Source organism: Sorex araneus, chromosome 3 (genome assembly GCF_027595985.1).
Source record: "Sorex araneus isolate mSorAra2 chromosome 3, mSorAra2.pri, whole genome shotgun sequence".
Taxonomy (NCBI): Eukaryota; Metazoa; Chordata; class Mammalia; order Eulipotyphla; family Soricidae; genus Sorex; species Sorex araneus.
Genome location: NC_073304.1, coordinates 204320461 through 204336416, shown reverse-complemented (window position 1 = coordinate 204336416; position 15956 = coordinate 204320461). Strand labels below are relative to the sequence as shown.

The 15956-nt window shown below is 36.0% G+C and overlaps 1 protein-coding gene across 2 annotated transcripts in view; it reads left to right on the top strand.

Moving 5' to 3' along the window:
* The window catches only part of MED13 (mediator complex subunit 13), a 103124-nt gene extending 87793 nt beyond the window's left edge, over positions 1 to 15331 (top strand). Inside the window, exons 24-30 of one of the 2 annotated variants that reach the window (XR_008629162.1) lie at positions 362 to 504; positions 1672 to 1830; positions 1973 to 2158; positions 4333 to 4481; positions 6910 to 7083; positions 9319 to 9393; positions 10821 to 10921. Coding sequence is in view for 1 of the 2 variants with exons in the window: in XM_055130707.1 (XP_054986682.1) it covers positions 362 to 504; positions 1672 to 1830; positions 1973 to 2158; positions 4333 to 4481; positions 6910 to 7083; positions 10821 to 10921; positions 11418 to 11550 (1045 nt within the window). In the remaining variant the exon portion in view is untranslated. Of the gene's footprint in view, positions 1 to 361; positions 505 to 1671; positions 1831 to 1972; positions 2159 to 4332; positions 4482 to 6909; positions 7084 to 9318; positions 9394 to 10820; positions 10922 to 11417 lie in introns of those variants that run through there. The other variant, XM_055130707.1, reaches the window with a different exon arrangement.
* Positions 15332 to 15956: the final 625 nt, after the last annotated feature.

The window sequence follows — 15956 nt, the reverse complement described above, 5'->3', positions numbered from 1 at the left end:
TGCCCACCTAATTACTGTATATGGTTGCTTTTATGCTACAGCAGCAGAATTGAATGTCCTTGATGTCCTGAAAAGCTTAAAATATTGTTTTGTTTTGTTCTTTGTGAAAATTTCGGTTGAAAGTATAGAGCACTGTGTTGCCAAATTAAATTACCTAGGGACAAATGTTTACATTTTGATTTGTATTTAAAAGTATAAGCTGGCATGCCATATCTTTTATATCTGCATATTCCTGCCTAGGACATGTTGGGATAGTTACCAAGCATTATAATTAAGAGATTTTTATGACTTAGTGGGATTTATACCATAAGCTTTTCTTATGACTTAGTGGGATTTATACCGACTTTATTTTATACAATAGGGCTCGTCGGAAAAAAGGTTCTGCTAGGAGATTTGGTCTACAGAAACTTTGGGAGTGGTGCTTAGGACTGGTACAGATGAGTTCAGTACCATGGAGAGTTGTAATTGGCCGTTTAGGAAGGATTGGTCATGGAGAACTAAAAGGTAAAATTTTGTGTTTGTGTTATTTAGTACTTAAATTTCTATTGTATTTAAATTCATGTGCTTTTCAGGTCACATCTAGATGCATATATACTCAATAAAATACAAAGGCCATAAAAACTATCTTTGTCTCCCCACCCTTGCATGTGGCTGACCTGGGTTCAATCCCCGACACATTATATTGTCTCTCAAGCCCTCCAGAAATAAGAACTGAGCACCAATGATTGTGGCCCCCAAACCAAAATATAAATAAATAAATGAATAACCACTGCTAGACTACAAAGAATTAAGATTTTTATTATCATTTCCTAAAGAAAAATTTTAAGATTTTTTAGGTATACTAAATTTTTACTATCAAGGACCAGAATGATAGTACAGTGGATAGAGTTTATCTTGCACAAGGCCCGAGTTCAATCCCTGGCATCCCATATGGTCCCCTGAACACAACCAAGTGGTTCCTGAGTATAGAACCAGGAGTAACTCCTAAACATCACCTGGTGTGATCCAAACTCCCCCAAAGAAAGAAGAAAATTTAACCATCATTGTTATTACTACTGCTGTTGTTTGTTATAATCTTTTATTTTTCTCTCGTTTTGTATTCAGTCCATCCTCTTCTTGACAAATACTAATTGATGCATTAAAGTTAGCAGGGTAAAGTAACTGATACATTAAAATTAGCATGTAAAGATGTTGAGTAGCATCTATATTAAGAGATTTTTTTAAAATATTGTGATGATTTCTATTTGTGAGATACACTAATTTAAAATCCGTTATGCTGTGACTGGAGTGATAGCACAGCGGATGGAGCATTTGCATTACACATGGCCCACCTGGCTTTGATTCCCAACATTCTATATGGTCCCCTGAGCACCGCCAGGGTAATTCCTGAGTGCAGAGCCAGGAGTGACCCCTGTGCATTACCCAGTGTGACCCCCCCCTCCCCAAAATCCATTATGCTTCAATTTGGTGTTACAAGGTTTTAACAGTGCTCTTATTTTGGGGTGAGTGAGATGGTTTAAAGGGCTGGAAACACATGCTTTACATGATCTCCCAAGCACCAAGCCAGGAGTAGCTCTATTCACTCCCAGTTGTGTCACAAAAACAGTATTATTATTTTGAATACTTTTTTCTTTTTTTTTTGTTTTTTGTTTTTACTCTTGATACCCACAGATTGGAGCTGTTTGCTGAGTCGTCGAAACTTGCAGTCTCTAAGTAAAAAGCTCAAAGACATGTGTAGAATGTGTGGTATATCTGCTGCAGATTCTCCTAGCATTCTCAGTGCTTGCTTGGTAGCAATGGAACCCCAAGGCTCTTTTGTTATTATGCCAGGTTAGCTGACTTTGGTTTTTTATCCAATTCAGTTCTTCATGTACTTCTGAATTTTACATAATGTTTGTTATTACTATATATACATACATACATACATATATATATATTTTTTTAATGTCTTTTTTTTTTCCTCCCCCCACAGATTCTGTCTCAACTGGTTCTGTGTTTGGAAGAAGTACCACTTTAAACATGCAGACATCTCAGTTAAATACTCCACAGGATACATCATGTACTCATATACTTGTTTTTCCTACTTCTGCTTCAGTACAAGTAGCGTCAGCTACTTATACCACTGAAAATTTAGATATAGCTTTTAATCCTGGCAATGGTGGGTAAATTGTTATTTTAAAATTTGTACATATAAATTTTGGCTTTTGTGACTGACTTATGGCTCCCAGAACATATTCATGTTCCATAAATATTCCTGAAACCTGAGAGGGTTATTTTATATGAAAGGAAAGAAATGATTGTAGACTTGATTAAGGATATTGCGATGGACAGAGTGTCCTGAATTTTGTGTGTGGGCCCTAAATGCAAACTTTTTTATTTATAACAGAGAAAGACAGAAGCAACTTGGACTATATACTTCTTGCCTTGACTTTGTATGGGTTTTTTCCCCCTTTTTATTTATTTATGTTTTTGCAGTGCTTGGAAATAAGCCCAGAGTTTCGCACTTGTAAGGCAAGTGTTCTAACACTGAACCACATTTCTGGCCCTGTCTTTTTGCTTATTATTTTTTTCTCTTCCTCATTGTTATGATGATGAGGGTGGGAGGGTTGCATACACTTTATTGTGATGCTTGCACCCTTCATTGTCTTGCTCACCAGAGATTATACACACACTTAGTCATGACACCAGGCATCCAAATTGAAATACTGCGTGGACCAAACTTGGCATACAGGATGCTCCAGTAACTGAATTCACGTCAGGCAGTCTACTGCTGGGTTATACTCTCACCCCAGTGTGTTGTCTTAAGTCAGTTTTCTTATAACTTGTTAAAGCTACAACGGGAAATTAACATAGTCATTTTACTTTATTGATATCCGAACTGGTTCTGTGAATGTTTCTGTTGCAAAAAGTAAGTGAAAGGTAACTGTTTATAAAAATGTTCATGTATGTACTATAGAATTACCTAGAAAATATCTTTGTAGCTTGTATTCTTTTCTATATTGATTTGTCAAAATAATTTAGTGATATATATATAAACTGTCAAGAATAGAGATGTAACTTTTTTTAGGTGAAATCAGATTGCATTTTAATAGAAGAGAAAATTACTAATATTCTAATGATGCTTTGAATTAAATGAAAGTTTTAAATATGAATGTTATTATTATTTTGTTCCCTGGGTTTGTATATTGGGGATGCAGGGGGAAGAGGGGTGTGGATTTCTTGACCTCATCCAGCAGTGCTCAGGGTTTACTCCTGGTGGTGCTCAGGGTTTCAGTTGTGGTGCCAGGGATGGAACCTAGGTTAATTGCATGCAAATATTTAACCTCTTTACTATTTCTCCAACTCCTCTTCCTTACTTAATTTTGATTGTTTTTGGGGCCACCCATAGCAGTACTATCAGCAGATCATGTGGTATCAGGGATAGAACCTGGGCTCTGGTATATACAAGGCTTGTGCCTATCACTTGAACCATATCCTCGACCCCCTAGTCTCTGCTTTTAGAATATTAAACAATAAATTGAATATTTAAAACACATTTCCATTTCCAATATACTGTGCATTTTGTGTTATTGTAACAGGTTATCATACAGTTAGTAGTTTAAAATAGAACACCTGGGGCCGGAGCGATAGTATAGCAGGTGGGGTGTGCATTTGGTTTGTACACAGGTGATGTGGGTATGATCCCCAGCATCCCATATGGTCCCCCAAGCACTGCCAGGAGTGATTCCTGAGTGTAGAGCCAGGAGTAACTCCTGAGCATCACCGGGTGTGACCCAGAAGTTTAAAAAAAAAAACAACACAAAACTTTAAGGAAATAGAACACACAATCTTACTGTTAGGAACGCAAAAGTCCAAAAGCAGAGTTCATTGTTTCTGGAGGCTGTAAAGGAAAATCTGTTCACTTGCTTTTATGGGTTATTACAAACTACCTTCAGCTCTTGTTCATGGTTTTTTCCATATTCATTGCCAGTAGAGGTAGTATGGTCATTAGCTCCCTGCTTTGACTCTAGGCCTCCTGCCTCCTCTATGATTTCATTGGATCAACTTGGATAATTTAGACTCTCCCCATCTTAAGATTTTTAGAGCATCTGCAACATTCTTTATAATAACATGTTTACAGGTTCCTAGGATTATAATGTGAACATTGTTCAGGAACCATTATTCAGACTTCAATATGCTTGTTTATGTACAATTGTTTATATGGTTTCTGACTCAATACTTGGTATATGATAGACATGCAGTTGGTGTGTCTGAATTATCTCATTTTGATTTCTATTCATTTAAATATTTTTTCTGTGTTGAAATGAAGTGTTTTTTTTTCTTCTTGTATAGATGGAGAAAATGGAATGGTTATCTTTGATTTACTAGACACAGGAGATGATCTTGACCCTGATATCATTAGTATTCTTCCTGCATCTCCTACTGGGTCTCCTGTACATTCTCCAGGATCTCATTACCCTCATGGAGGCGATGCTGGCAAGGTAACCTGGTTGTAAACTTTCAGTTTAGGGGCTGGAAAGGGTACAGGGGTAACTGTGCCTTTTATGGAGTTGACTCCAGTTTGATCCATGGTGTTATACATATGGTCCCCTTAGTCAATCCTGCGCAGAGCCAGGAATAACCCCTTAATATCCTTGCACATAACCCAAAATCCAAACAGTAGCTTTGAGGTCAGAGAGATTATAGGAAGTCAGGAATGTTCCTTGCATACAGCCAGTTCACTTTGATTCCCAACACCCCTCATGCCCCTGAGTGCCACCAAACCTTTAAACATCACTGATTGACTGAATGTAGCTCACATAACCTTAGGTACCACAGGCTCTGAGCAGCACCACATCCTTAGGCCGTTAGATTGAATCACCAGCAAACTTGATTCATCAACAAAGTGTTGCTGTGGTAGCCCAGGACCTGAGCACCATTTGGGAGGAAATAACATTTCAGTTTATATATTGTCATTTGTTAAATTAGTGATTAATTTAGATAATGAAATCGGATACTTTTCCCTTGGAAATTATCAAGACTAACACTATTCCATTGAGATTAATAGTACATTTATGCTATATCATAGACATCAGTACTTTGAATTATGTATTATGAAGAAGGTCTCTTGGGTTCTGCTCCCTAATTCCATATATTCTAGATCCTCACTATTATACCGAATGTTGTAGTCACAAAAATTTGGAAACAGTGAAAGATTTCCTAACCCATAATCACCAAATATTAGTTCAAACATCAGCCATGTAGGGGCCAAATGTATAGTACATTAGGGAGGGCATTTGCCTTACACACAGTTAACCCAGGTTCAATTCCTGGCTTGTCATATGGTCCCTCGAGCACTTCCAGGAGTGACCCCTGAGCCAACTGGATGACCCCCGCTCCCCCCTGCAAAACAAACCCCAACCACATAATCCGAGGTATTTGTTCTGGCAGAGCTCGACCAACTATAGAAACAGGGTTCCTTAAACTTTCTGCTTGTGACCCCTTTTTATCCAAGAGAAACAGCACAAGTGAGAGTTGCCAGAAATACCTCAGATTCATTTTGCATTGGGGGTGTTTTTGTTTTGTTTTGTTTTGTTTTGGGACCACACTCAGTGGATGCTATTTCAGCTGTGTGCTTAGGGTGCCAGGTATATGAACCGTTTAAGATGCACATTTGTAGAAAACTTTGTATTACTTCTCTAGTTTTCTTGATACTTGGTTTATAGCTTCTAAACAGGTGTAGGACCTGAGAATCATTACATTGCATAGTAAGAACTATTTTTATCTTTTATGACAAGAACCAAATTGAATTATGAAGATACTATGAAAAATTTCTCATAAGACAGAACAACATTGGACAGTTCCTTCATCCTTTCACTTGTAGTGCTTATGAAAGCAGACTGACTGTCTTGTTCTTAAATTTTAATTCAAAACTGTTTGGGCCTGGGATCAAAGAGTTAGCTCAGAGTCCTTTAGTGCATGCCTTGAATGGGACAGGCTTATGTTAAATCCCTGTCATCATCCCAGTATCATAACTTTCTGTGTGGGACCAGAGTGATAGTATAGCAAGTAGGGTGCTTATCAGCCAACTTGGTCCTGGTATCCCTTACAGTTCTCTGACCACTACCAGGAGTACTTCCTGAGTGCAGAGCCTGGAGTAATCCCTCTTTGGTGGTTAAAAATAAGACCCTGCCCCCCCTAAAAAAAATTGTATAATACATCTGAATGAAATGATATATGATGGCTATTTGATTGTTTTAGTAAGTATATATTTATAGTCTTTTAAAATATAATTGTCCAGTGTTACCTTTTATTCTGTAGTCCAGTCATTAGGGAAAATAATGGTTGGGGTGGTGGTGCCACTCTACAGTGCTCAAGCTTATTCCTGCCATTCTGGGCTCAGTGGTCACTCATGGCAGTACTTAGGGACTATATGTGGCACCAGGGATTGAACCTGGGTCAGTTGCATATAAGAAGAGTGCCCCTTCTCACAGTACTGTCTCTGGTCTGGAGGTCACACCCGGCGATGCACAGTGGTTACTCCTGGCTCTGCACTCAGGAATTACTCCTGGCAGTGCTCAGGGAACCATATGGGATGCTGGGTATCGAACCCAGGTCAGCTGCGTGCAAGGCAAACTTCCTACCCTTTGTGCTATCGCTCCAGTCCCCACATTCTGTATTTTTAAGTCAACTTCAAGGGTTTAACATATTGGAAACCTGGGCTTATCATAGTAATACAGACTTGCTGAAAGGTTGACATATTCGTCCTTATATTTCATTATAGCAATTATATTTCTTTGTAAGTATTAAAATACTAAAGGTATTAAAGTTACAAGATAATGCTGCTCATACTATACACCATTTTGTATTTGTATCTGGTGCCGGGTCATATCAAATGAACTAACATATTTTAATTTTGTCTTTTCTAAGGGTCAGGGTACTGATCGGCTACTTTCAACAGAATCTCATGATGAAGTAACTAATATTCTTCAGCAACCATTGGCCCTTGGTTACTTTGTATCAACTGCCAAAGCGGGTCCTTTACCTGACTGGTTCTGGTCAGCATGTCCTCAAGCACAATATCAGTGTCCTCTTTTTCTTAAGGTATTATTTTAATTCTTATGACAATTCTAAATAGTATTAAATTGTGTGATTCTAATAATCCTTATATGAAACATAGAAGTAGCTATTTTCAAAGGTCTTACTTTCATTCTTATGACAATTTTTTGTCATAAAATTTTAGTAGCTTTTATAAAAGACATCTTAATTTTGTGACAATTTTAAATAACACTAAATTATTTAGTTCTTAAATGAAACTTAGAAGTGGCTTTTTTGAAATCGTGTAGCTTTTGTCTAGGTTATTAAATGCATTTCCATTACTGCTCTTTTGACAAGATCACAAAAACAAAAATGAAACAACTGTAATACTTAAATTCATACAAGGTTTGAAAGTTTGGTTTTGGGCCACACCCAGCAATGATTAAGGTTACTCCTGACTCAGGAATTACTCCTGATGGTGCTTAGGGATCAAATGGATGCCAGGGATCAAACCTGCATTAGCCACATGCAAAGTAAGCACCCTGCTTACTGTACTATCACTCTAGTCCTAAAGTTTGAGTTTTTAGTTCATCTTAAGTGAAACTTCTGGAACCTTCCCCTTTTCAAGTGCTTATATCAATTTAGAGCATTAAGAAATCTCTTCACTTTTATTTATTTGGTTTGCGGTCCAAACCTGTCTGTGCTCAGGTCTTTCTCCTGACTTTTGCCCTCAGGGATGACTCTTGGCAGAACTTGGGAGTGTCAGACCATATAGGATGCTGAGGATTGAACCCAGGTTAGCTGTATGCAGTGCCAGTACCTTAACCCTTTTCTAGCTCTTCAGCCCTTTCTTTTTACTTTTAGAGTTTAGAAAAATTCACTTATCTAAAATCAAAACTGATAGTAGACTCAGTTCTAAAACTTCATATAAATTGCTGATAAAACTTCTGAATTAGGGGCTGGAGAGAGATGATGCAGCAGGTAAGGTGCTTGCTTTACACACAGCTGATATGGGTTCAGTCCTCAGCACCACATATGATTGAGCCTCTCCAGGAATGATCCCTGAACACAGTCAGTAGTACCCCCTGAGTACTGCTGGGTGTGGCCAAAAAGAAAAAAACCCAAAAGAAAAAAATTCTTCTGACTACAATTTAGGTATGTAATGAGATACATAGTCATTTTCTTAAACCAGATTTATTTGCACGTGACATACAGTTGAGATATTATAAAATGGTAATAAGATATGTGTAAAAACTGGGGCTAGAGAGATAGTTTAGCAGGTAGGTCTTTGACTTGCATGCGACTGCACTGGGTTTGGTCCCTGGCATCCCATATGATCCCCTGAGCAGAGGGAGAAGTAATCCCTGAGCATCACTGGGTATGACCAAAAATGCAAAAAATAAAATCAAATCTCTATCCATAATTTATTATTGTTCTCATTGCTGTTTCAAAATAATAAATTACCATCTGATTCACTTACTCCTAGAGAAACTCACCAGATGTTAACTGTTTTTATCCTGTTAAATCATATTAATAACTTGACAATTGATTGATTTTTTTTTCTTAGGATTTTTTTTTTTTGGTTGTTACTGTATTGTTTTTAAGCCTGTTGCTATTAAATACTGATACTCAGCCCACAAACCAATGAGTCAGTGAAATTTGAGATAAGGCAGTGAACTTCTCTAGCACATTCATAAAGAATACTGCTAGCCTACTATCTGAATGACACTCTTGTCTCCCCAAGCAACTGTCAGTAAAGCTAATACTAGTTTTATCATATGCCTTTTTTTCTAATTCCCATTGGAATGTAAGAATAGTCTATAAAGATCTATTTTTAGGTCTGTGTATTTGTGTATACATATATGCATACATATATATGTATACAATATATATATATATGTATGTAGAGAGAAGGGGAGGGAAAAGGAGAGAAAGAGAGAGATGCTATACTCTACACAGATCTCGTTTACAAAAACATATTCCGAAGGAAATTTCTATAGTAGTCCTTCAATTTTCTACAGAATGAATGTTGCTTTGGTCCTTTGTGAAGTACTCCATATGCTTTCTGGCCCCCTTTATTGTTCCAACACATGGATGCACAGTAAAGGCTCTGAGAAAATTAGGAAATTACCTTGTTTACTAAATTATTTCTCATTCTTTACTACACAAAAAAAGCATTGTTTAACATCTATTAATAGTTCATGACCTTAGTGTTTCACAGAACATTTTTTAAGGAAACACTACTTTATAAAAAGTCCAAGGGACTATCCAGATTTTTTTCTACTCAATATTTATTTACAGAGAGGATAGTGTAAAGTGGGCATTCACCCTCAGATACAGTGTAACAAGATTAGGACATCTGGTCTGAATTACCAGGTAAGGCATAACTTACATAATTTTGTTCACCTTTTGTTTTCATACATCCCATTTTATTTCTATATCATAGGCAGTAAAACCACCTGGTATATTTCTCTTTGCCTCAAAAAATTAGTTATCTCTATTATTAAGCATCTTTGGGCGGGGGGGCTAGGGGTGGGCAGCAGCTTGAGCTATACCCTGAGGTGCTCATGGTTCACTTCTAGTGGGGCTTGGGGGACCATATGGGGTGCAGAATCAAACCCGGGTCTGCCACATGCAAGATAAGTACTTCACCGGTTGTACTGTATCTCCAGCCTACTAAAGTACCTTCTTATAAAAATCACTAATTTTCTATATTTTGGGGTTTGGGGCTACACTGGCTTTTTTTAGGGCTTACTCCTGCCTCTCTGCTTAGGGCTCAGTCTTGGCATTGTTTAGGGGACCCTTTGTGGTGCCAGGGATTGAACCTGTATCAACCAAATGTAAAGTGCTCTACCCACTGATTATCTCTCCAGCTCCTACTTTGTATTTTATTCCTAAATATAAAATACTTTTGTAGCATACAGGATAAAATTTACAGACATTTTGCAGTACTATCATCTTCTTATAGTTTTTTTTTTTTAACTCTAGTACACACATGCACACATGTATACTTAAAATGATTTACCTTTAATTGAAGTGTGAAAAAGTACCATTCTTTTTGTTATCAGGTCTAAATGGTTGTGTCAGTTTTTACCAAGCCTCTACCAAGAAACTTAGTGAGCATAGAAATGATCTGTGGTGGCTGGAGAGATGATACAGGTTTTTTGTGGGGGTTGTTCTTGTTGTTTTAGTTTTTTTTTGTCTGGGGGGACACATAGCAGTTTGGCACAGGTTCAGGTTTTACTTCTGGCTTTGCACTCAGGGATCATCCCTAGAGGAGCTCAGGGGGTCATATGTGGTACCAGGGGTCAAATCCAGGTCAGCTGCTTACAAATCTAGCACATTGCCAGTTATATTCTCAGTTCCTAAATCCGTATATAGGGGTTTAGGCACATGTCTTAAATGTAGTCAACCCCAGTTTGATTCCTGGAACCATTCCCCTTGGCATTGGCAGGTTCAGCCCTGGAACACTGTCTGAGTAGCCTCTATAATCCCTAGCACTACAGGGTTTAAGCGGCATTACATCTTTGAGCCCTCACATTGAATCACTATCTTGGTTAGTTAGCCCATCAGTTTAGTGCTACCTTAAACATTTGCTTAGATTGTGTTTAAAGAACAGTGAAACTGAAGAAAAAGATTTAACCTGTTAAGATGAACTAGCATTTTTTAATAGAGATTCCCATTCATTGTGGATTGTTTCATCAAGGAAGAGATTGGTGTGTGGGGGGAGGGAGGGGATAAGATAAAAGCAACATATTTTTTCCTTTGAGTGAATAATTACTGATTACATCTTACGTTTATAGGCCTCTTTGCACCTCCACGTGCCTTCAGTGCAATCTGACGAGCTGCTTCACAGTAAACACTCCCACCCACTTGACTCAAATCAGACTTCAGATGTCCTCAGGTATAGCTCTTTATTCCATTAAGGGTTCTCCACTCAAGTTTTGAGAAAATATAATGTTGATCTTTATTTTTCTCTTTTTAAGTAATAGTTTACAGTTGTACGTCCTTGGATCTCTAATGAATTATATAATTTGGAACACATATTTTTCTCTCTCTCTCTCTCTCTGTTTCTCACTCTTCCTCTTTATTTTTATTTATTTATTTATTTATTTATTTATTTATTTATTTATTTATTTATTTATTTATTTATTATGCTTTTGGGATCATACCCAGTGGTGTGAGGAACTTCCTGGCTCTTTGCCCAGCTATCACTCCTGGTGGAGTTCAGGGGACTGGGGATCAAACCTAGGTTGGATGTTTGCAAGACAAATGCCATATCTTCCTAACCCACCCCTGGACCCATGTTTTCAAGATATTTGAATCTTAGAGACCATAATTATACAGTGTTTCCAAATTTAAGTATAAATACATGACTTAGATAATTACTTATTTTTCAGGTTTGTTTTGGAACAGTACAATGCACTCTCCTGGCTAACCTGTGACCCTGCAACCCAGGACAGACGCTCATGTCTCCCAATTCATTTTGTGGTGCTGAATCAGTTATATAACTTTATCATGAATATGCTGTGATCTTCATTTGATGGAACTGTGCAAGAAAAAAAAAACAAGAAACAGGATATTTCGCTGCAAGATTAAGTTATAATTATCTTCTCAGTTAAAGTCATTTATGATGGGGTCTCATTCTTATTACTTCAACAAATATTGTTTTGACTCGGGGGTGGGGCTATAACCCTGCTATTTTTCATTGACTGTACTGAACTCTTTATAGGTTGATGACTGATTATACAAAACATTATAACATTTTCGTAGCAAAATTAACTTTTATTTCCAGTCACAGTATTTGTGAAAAGTAATGAGCCATAGTACCCAGTCATGTTAAATGAATATTAAAAGCATGGAGAGGAAACATGAGGAACAATGAATTTCAACATATGGCTTCAGAACATCAAGATGTTCTTGTATTGGATTATAGTAACTAGTATTCAAAAATGCCTGCATCTCTTATTTATTGTAAGTTTTTAAATGTATAAATTGTCTTATATTTCTTAACCTCTTTTATAAAAATTTTCCTAGAAGGTTTATACTGCCTTCTTGCTTTAAAGCAATTGGTCTAAAATATATGTAATCGTCTTAATTAAAAAGTTGCAGTAGGGTTGCTTTTAGAGTATTATTTTTTTGTAAGGGGGTGGGTGGGAGTAAATTTGTATTGTTTCAGTGTACAGTTTAAGGGGATAGAGGGGAATAATGTCCATACCATTGTGTGTGGAGGATTTACAGCTAAGCTGTAGTTGCAGAGTACATGTACAGTAATGAAGTTCACTGTGTTTATAAATTGAAAAGGTACCGGGTCTTACAGCATTTTATATATCACACCTTTACAGAATAACATGATGGCAATATACAAGTGATATTGTTAGGTGGTTTAACAATTAGAATAAAATGAGAATTCTTGAGTTATATTTTGTACTATGATTTAGGGCTATGACTAATATTTCAGGCCATTTCCAGTGAAAGGAACTTAGTTTTACGAGAAAAACATTTGCTACTGAATGCTTAAACTAATTTTGGTGTTAATGTTACATGCTTAATTTCGTTTTTCAGTTTTAACAGTGGCACATTTAGGCATGGGAATATTATTAATTATGAAAATTATCTTCAGGACCTGCTATAAGGTTGAAATTTAGCCCAGCTCTAGGCATTTTACAAATTATTTTTAAGAGCAGTAACTCTTGATTGTTTGATTTTTTTTTTTAATTAAAGATTGGGAATGTATGAGAGTATGCATTGTATGGGTGTGTGTGTGCAATCAAACTGTGGTGTAAATAGATTCTCAGTGAATTCTGGTATTCATATTCTATTCCACTAGTTAATGATCCATTTTCTAAACTTAATCTGTCTTTTTTATTTATTTAATTTTCTCAGTTTGGAGATGGCAGTCCCAAACACCAGAGTCTATACTTTTCTGTAACACAGCTCAGATTAAGGTAGGGCATATGCCAAGGAGGTTCTCACCTCCCTAAAGAAGGGACTTGAATTTTAGGGACTTTAATTCACCCCTTCCTTCAATACAACTTTCCCCCTTCTCGTTTGCACATGCCAAGATAACTGCTTTTATGCAAGCTTTACCCCCTTGAAAAATCCTTCTACAGTGCTGCTCACAAGAGAGTCCAAGTTAGCCTCCTACCTTTACTGCTGACTTGAATTCACAGTCGCCAAGTCTACCTGAAGCAGTCTAACAAAATTCTGAATTTGTATGTTCATGAATTCTCTACAAAGACAAATCAGTTGTATTTGCAAAACTAATTTTTTTAACTGAAACTTGTTTTGTAAATACTGTATGCTTAGCTTAAATATAATTTTTTGATGAACAATATAACTTACTCAAATTGTGTAAATTAAAACATTAGCAAGGCTTGTTTTTTCTATAAAGAAAACACAATTGATGGCAAAGATTTTTCAATCACTTCCTCAAAATTATAATGCAATCCCAATGGTAAGCATATTTTGAAATTAAAATTTAAAGATCACATTTCTGTGTTCATTTTTAAATTATGCTAACATTACAAGATTGTGTTGGCATTTTTTGTTGTATACTTTTAAAAACTTGTCTGAGATTTGAGGGAAAAGCTGCTTAATTGGAATTTATATAAAGTATTGTTTTTATATACTTAGTTCAATAGTGACTTTTAAAATAAAAGCTATATCCCTAGTTGTTTAAAATCACTTGCCTGTAGTACCACACCTCAGTTTGAAAATTGATTCTTAAAATAATTATCCCCTGGAAATTTCTTTTTTATGGAGCCATAAGGAAGGAACATGTTATACAATTCCTTTTTATCTGGAAATCAGGGATTAGCTCCCAAATACACAGGATTTATTGATAGTATTGTTTTCTCTTTTCTTCATATATAAATTCCTGTTCTAATATAAAATTATTACATAGCCATTAGAAAAGGTCAGGAGACTTAATCTGAAAATTAAAAGAAGCCTTTATGCAGAACGATGGATCTGACTTACTAATGTACTGTCACAGACAAGTATGGATAGTTTTGTTTAAATAGGAAAGCAAAATAATATAACTTATACCAGTTGATCATCAACACTTTGAATTCTTTGTTACAGTGCTAATGTGTATTTTTTGTGCAGTTATCCATTACAAAGCAGGGTGGAAGTTCAGTATTTGGGCAGTTAAAAGAGTTTTTTATATAATGTCTGCTTCCAGCCAGTGAGAAACATCTAGCCATACCTTTCTTATGCAAGCCATTCAGTTATCAGGACTGTGAATTAACACTGTATGAATAAATTTCTGTACACCTTATTGTTTGGCCAGAAGGCCACCAAGTGTACTTATATGTAATCCTTAAATTTTAAAATAGCTGTAATTTTTAAATCTTTCTAAACTTTTCTTAAACCACTAAAATTAAGCTCTTACTACTTAGTCAATTATCCTCAACTGTATTCGTACTCAATTGTCAGTATGGCACAGATTACTGTATTAAAATATTCTCCTTTTGTCTTCATATTTACCTTCTGGGGTAATTTTTAACTTAATGTGTTACTACAAAGATTTGCAGATCTTTAATCAAGCACTATGTTAATACTGTAATATCAAAATACTATGTTGCATTATTTAAAATGTTCAAATTGAATACATTAAAAGGAAGTTTTTAAATGCTGTTGCATCATATAATTTGCTATTCATCCACTATGGCATTGCATATAAGTCTGTTAATACATTAAGTGTTGCATGAACGATGTTTTGGTCTGGGTTTCCTCTTAGAATTTTAGTTTGTCTATCTAAATTAAGGACAAATGTTTTTGACATAAATTTTTGTCTTCCACCCCTCCTTAATCAGCTGGAAATCTTCACCTTTTGGTTTTTCTTGGCATTTTAAGGGCCCAGAACTGTGGTTTAAATTTTTATGTATACGTATGTTTTCTTTTTTTGTGGAGTATTGATTTTTAAAAACTGGATTTGGGACCTAAAATACTCCTCAGGTTGATGTATTCATGCATTAGTTTTCAAAGTAAAACTGGATTTGTGGACCTTAAAGTTACTGAGTTTAAACTACAAATTGTAACGTCATTACTGGACATGTAAGCATCAACCCTCTCAGAATAGCTTGGTCACTTTATGAAGGGGCGTTTTAGAGTTGTTGTTTAGCAGTGACATTAAATATGGTCCAATTGCTTTTTTTTTTTAACATGACAAAAAGAATAAGGAACAAACACTATTGCTGCCGAATGCCATAACACTGAGTTGTACAAATTGTGATTGAGGAAATGAAAAGGTTTATACTTTTAAAAAAAAAAAAACTTCAAATGGAATAAATTATTCATGAAGCCTTCATTGTGGTGTCTCATTCTGTTAAAAATATTTTCATCTTAAAATTCATGTAAAAATTAAGCAGTGTTATTATTGGGTTTTGTGTGTGTGGTTTTTTTTGTTTTGTTTGTTTGGAGCCACAATTGGCAGGGTTTCCTGCTGGCTCTGCTAGGATAACTCACTCCTGTAATTCTGGGGGCCCATATGTGGTGCCGGGAATCAAACCAGGTCAACTATATCCAAGACTAGTATCTTAGTGTACTTCCTTTTCTACCTCACATTGTCTTTTTGAGTTGAAACTACAAATTATTTTAATTTTTTAAAATCTATTTAAAAATTAAAAACATTTAAAAACCATTATTTTTCTCTTTTTGTTTTTTGGCTGTATATAGAGCCTACTCCTGGTTCTACACTCAGAACATCCCTGGCAGGGTTCAGGGGATCATATGGGTATGGGGATCGGTTCAACCTTTTCCAAGGCAAGCATCATATCAATTGTATTATCTCTCCAGTCCCATGTCATATTTTTCTACTGGAAAGGAGCAACCTAAAAACTGATTGATGGACTTGCAACTTTTTGTCGTAGGTACTTTATTACAAAATATCTGTAATCAGTGCTGTAAAGAAGGTTGTACAGAGGTTAACTTCC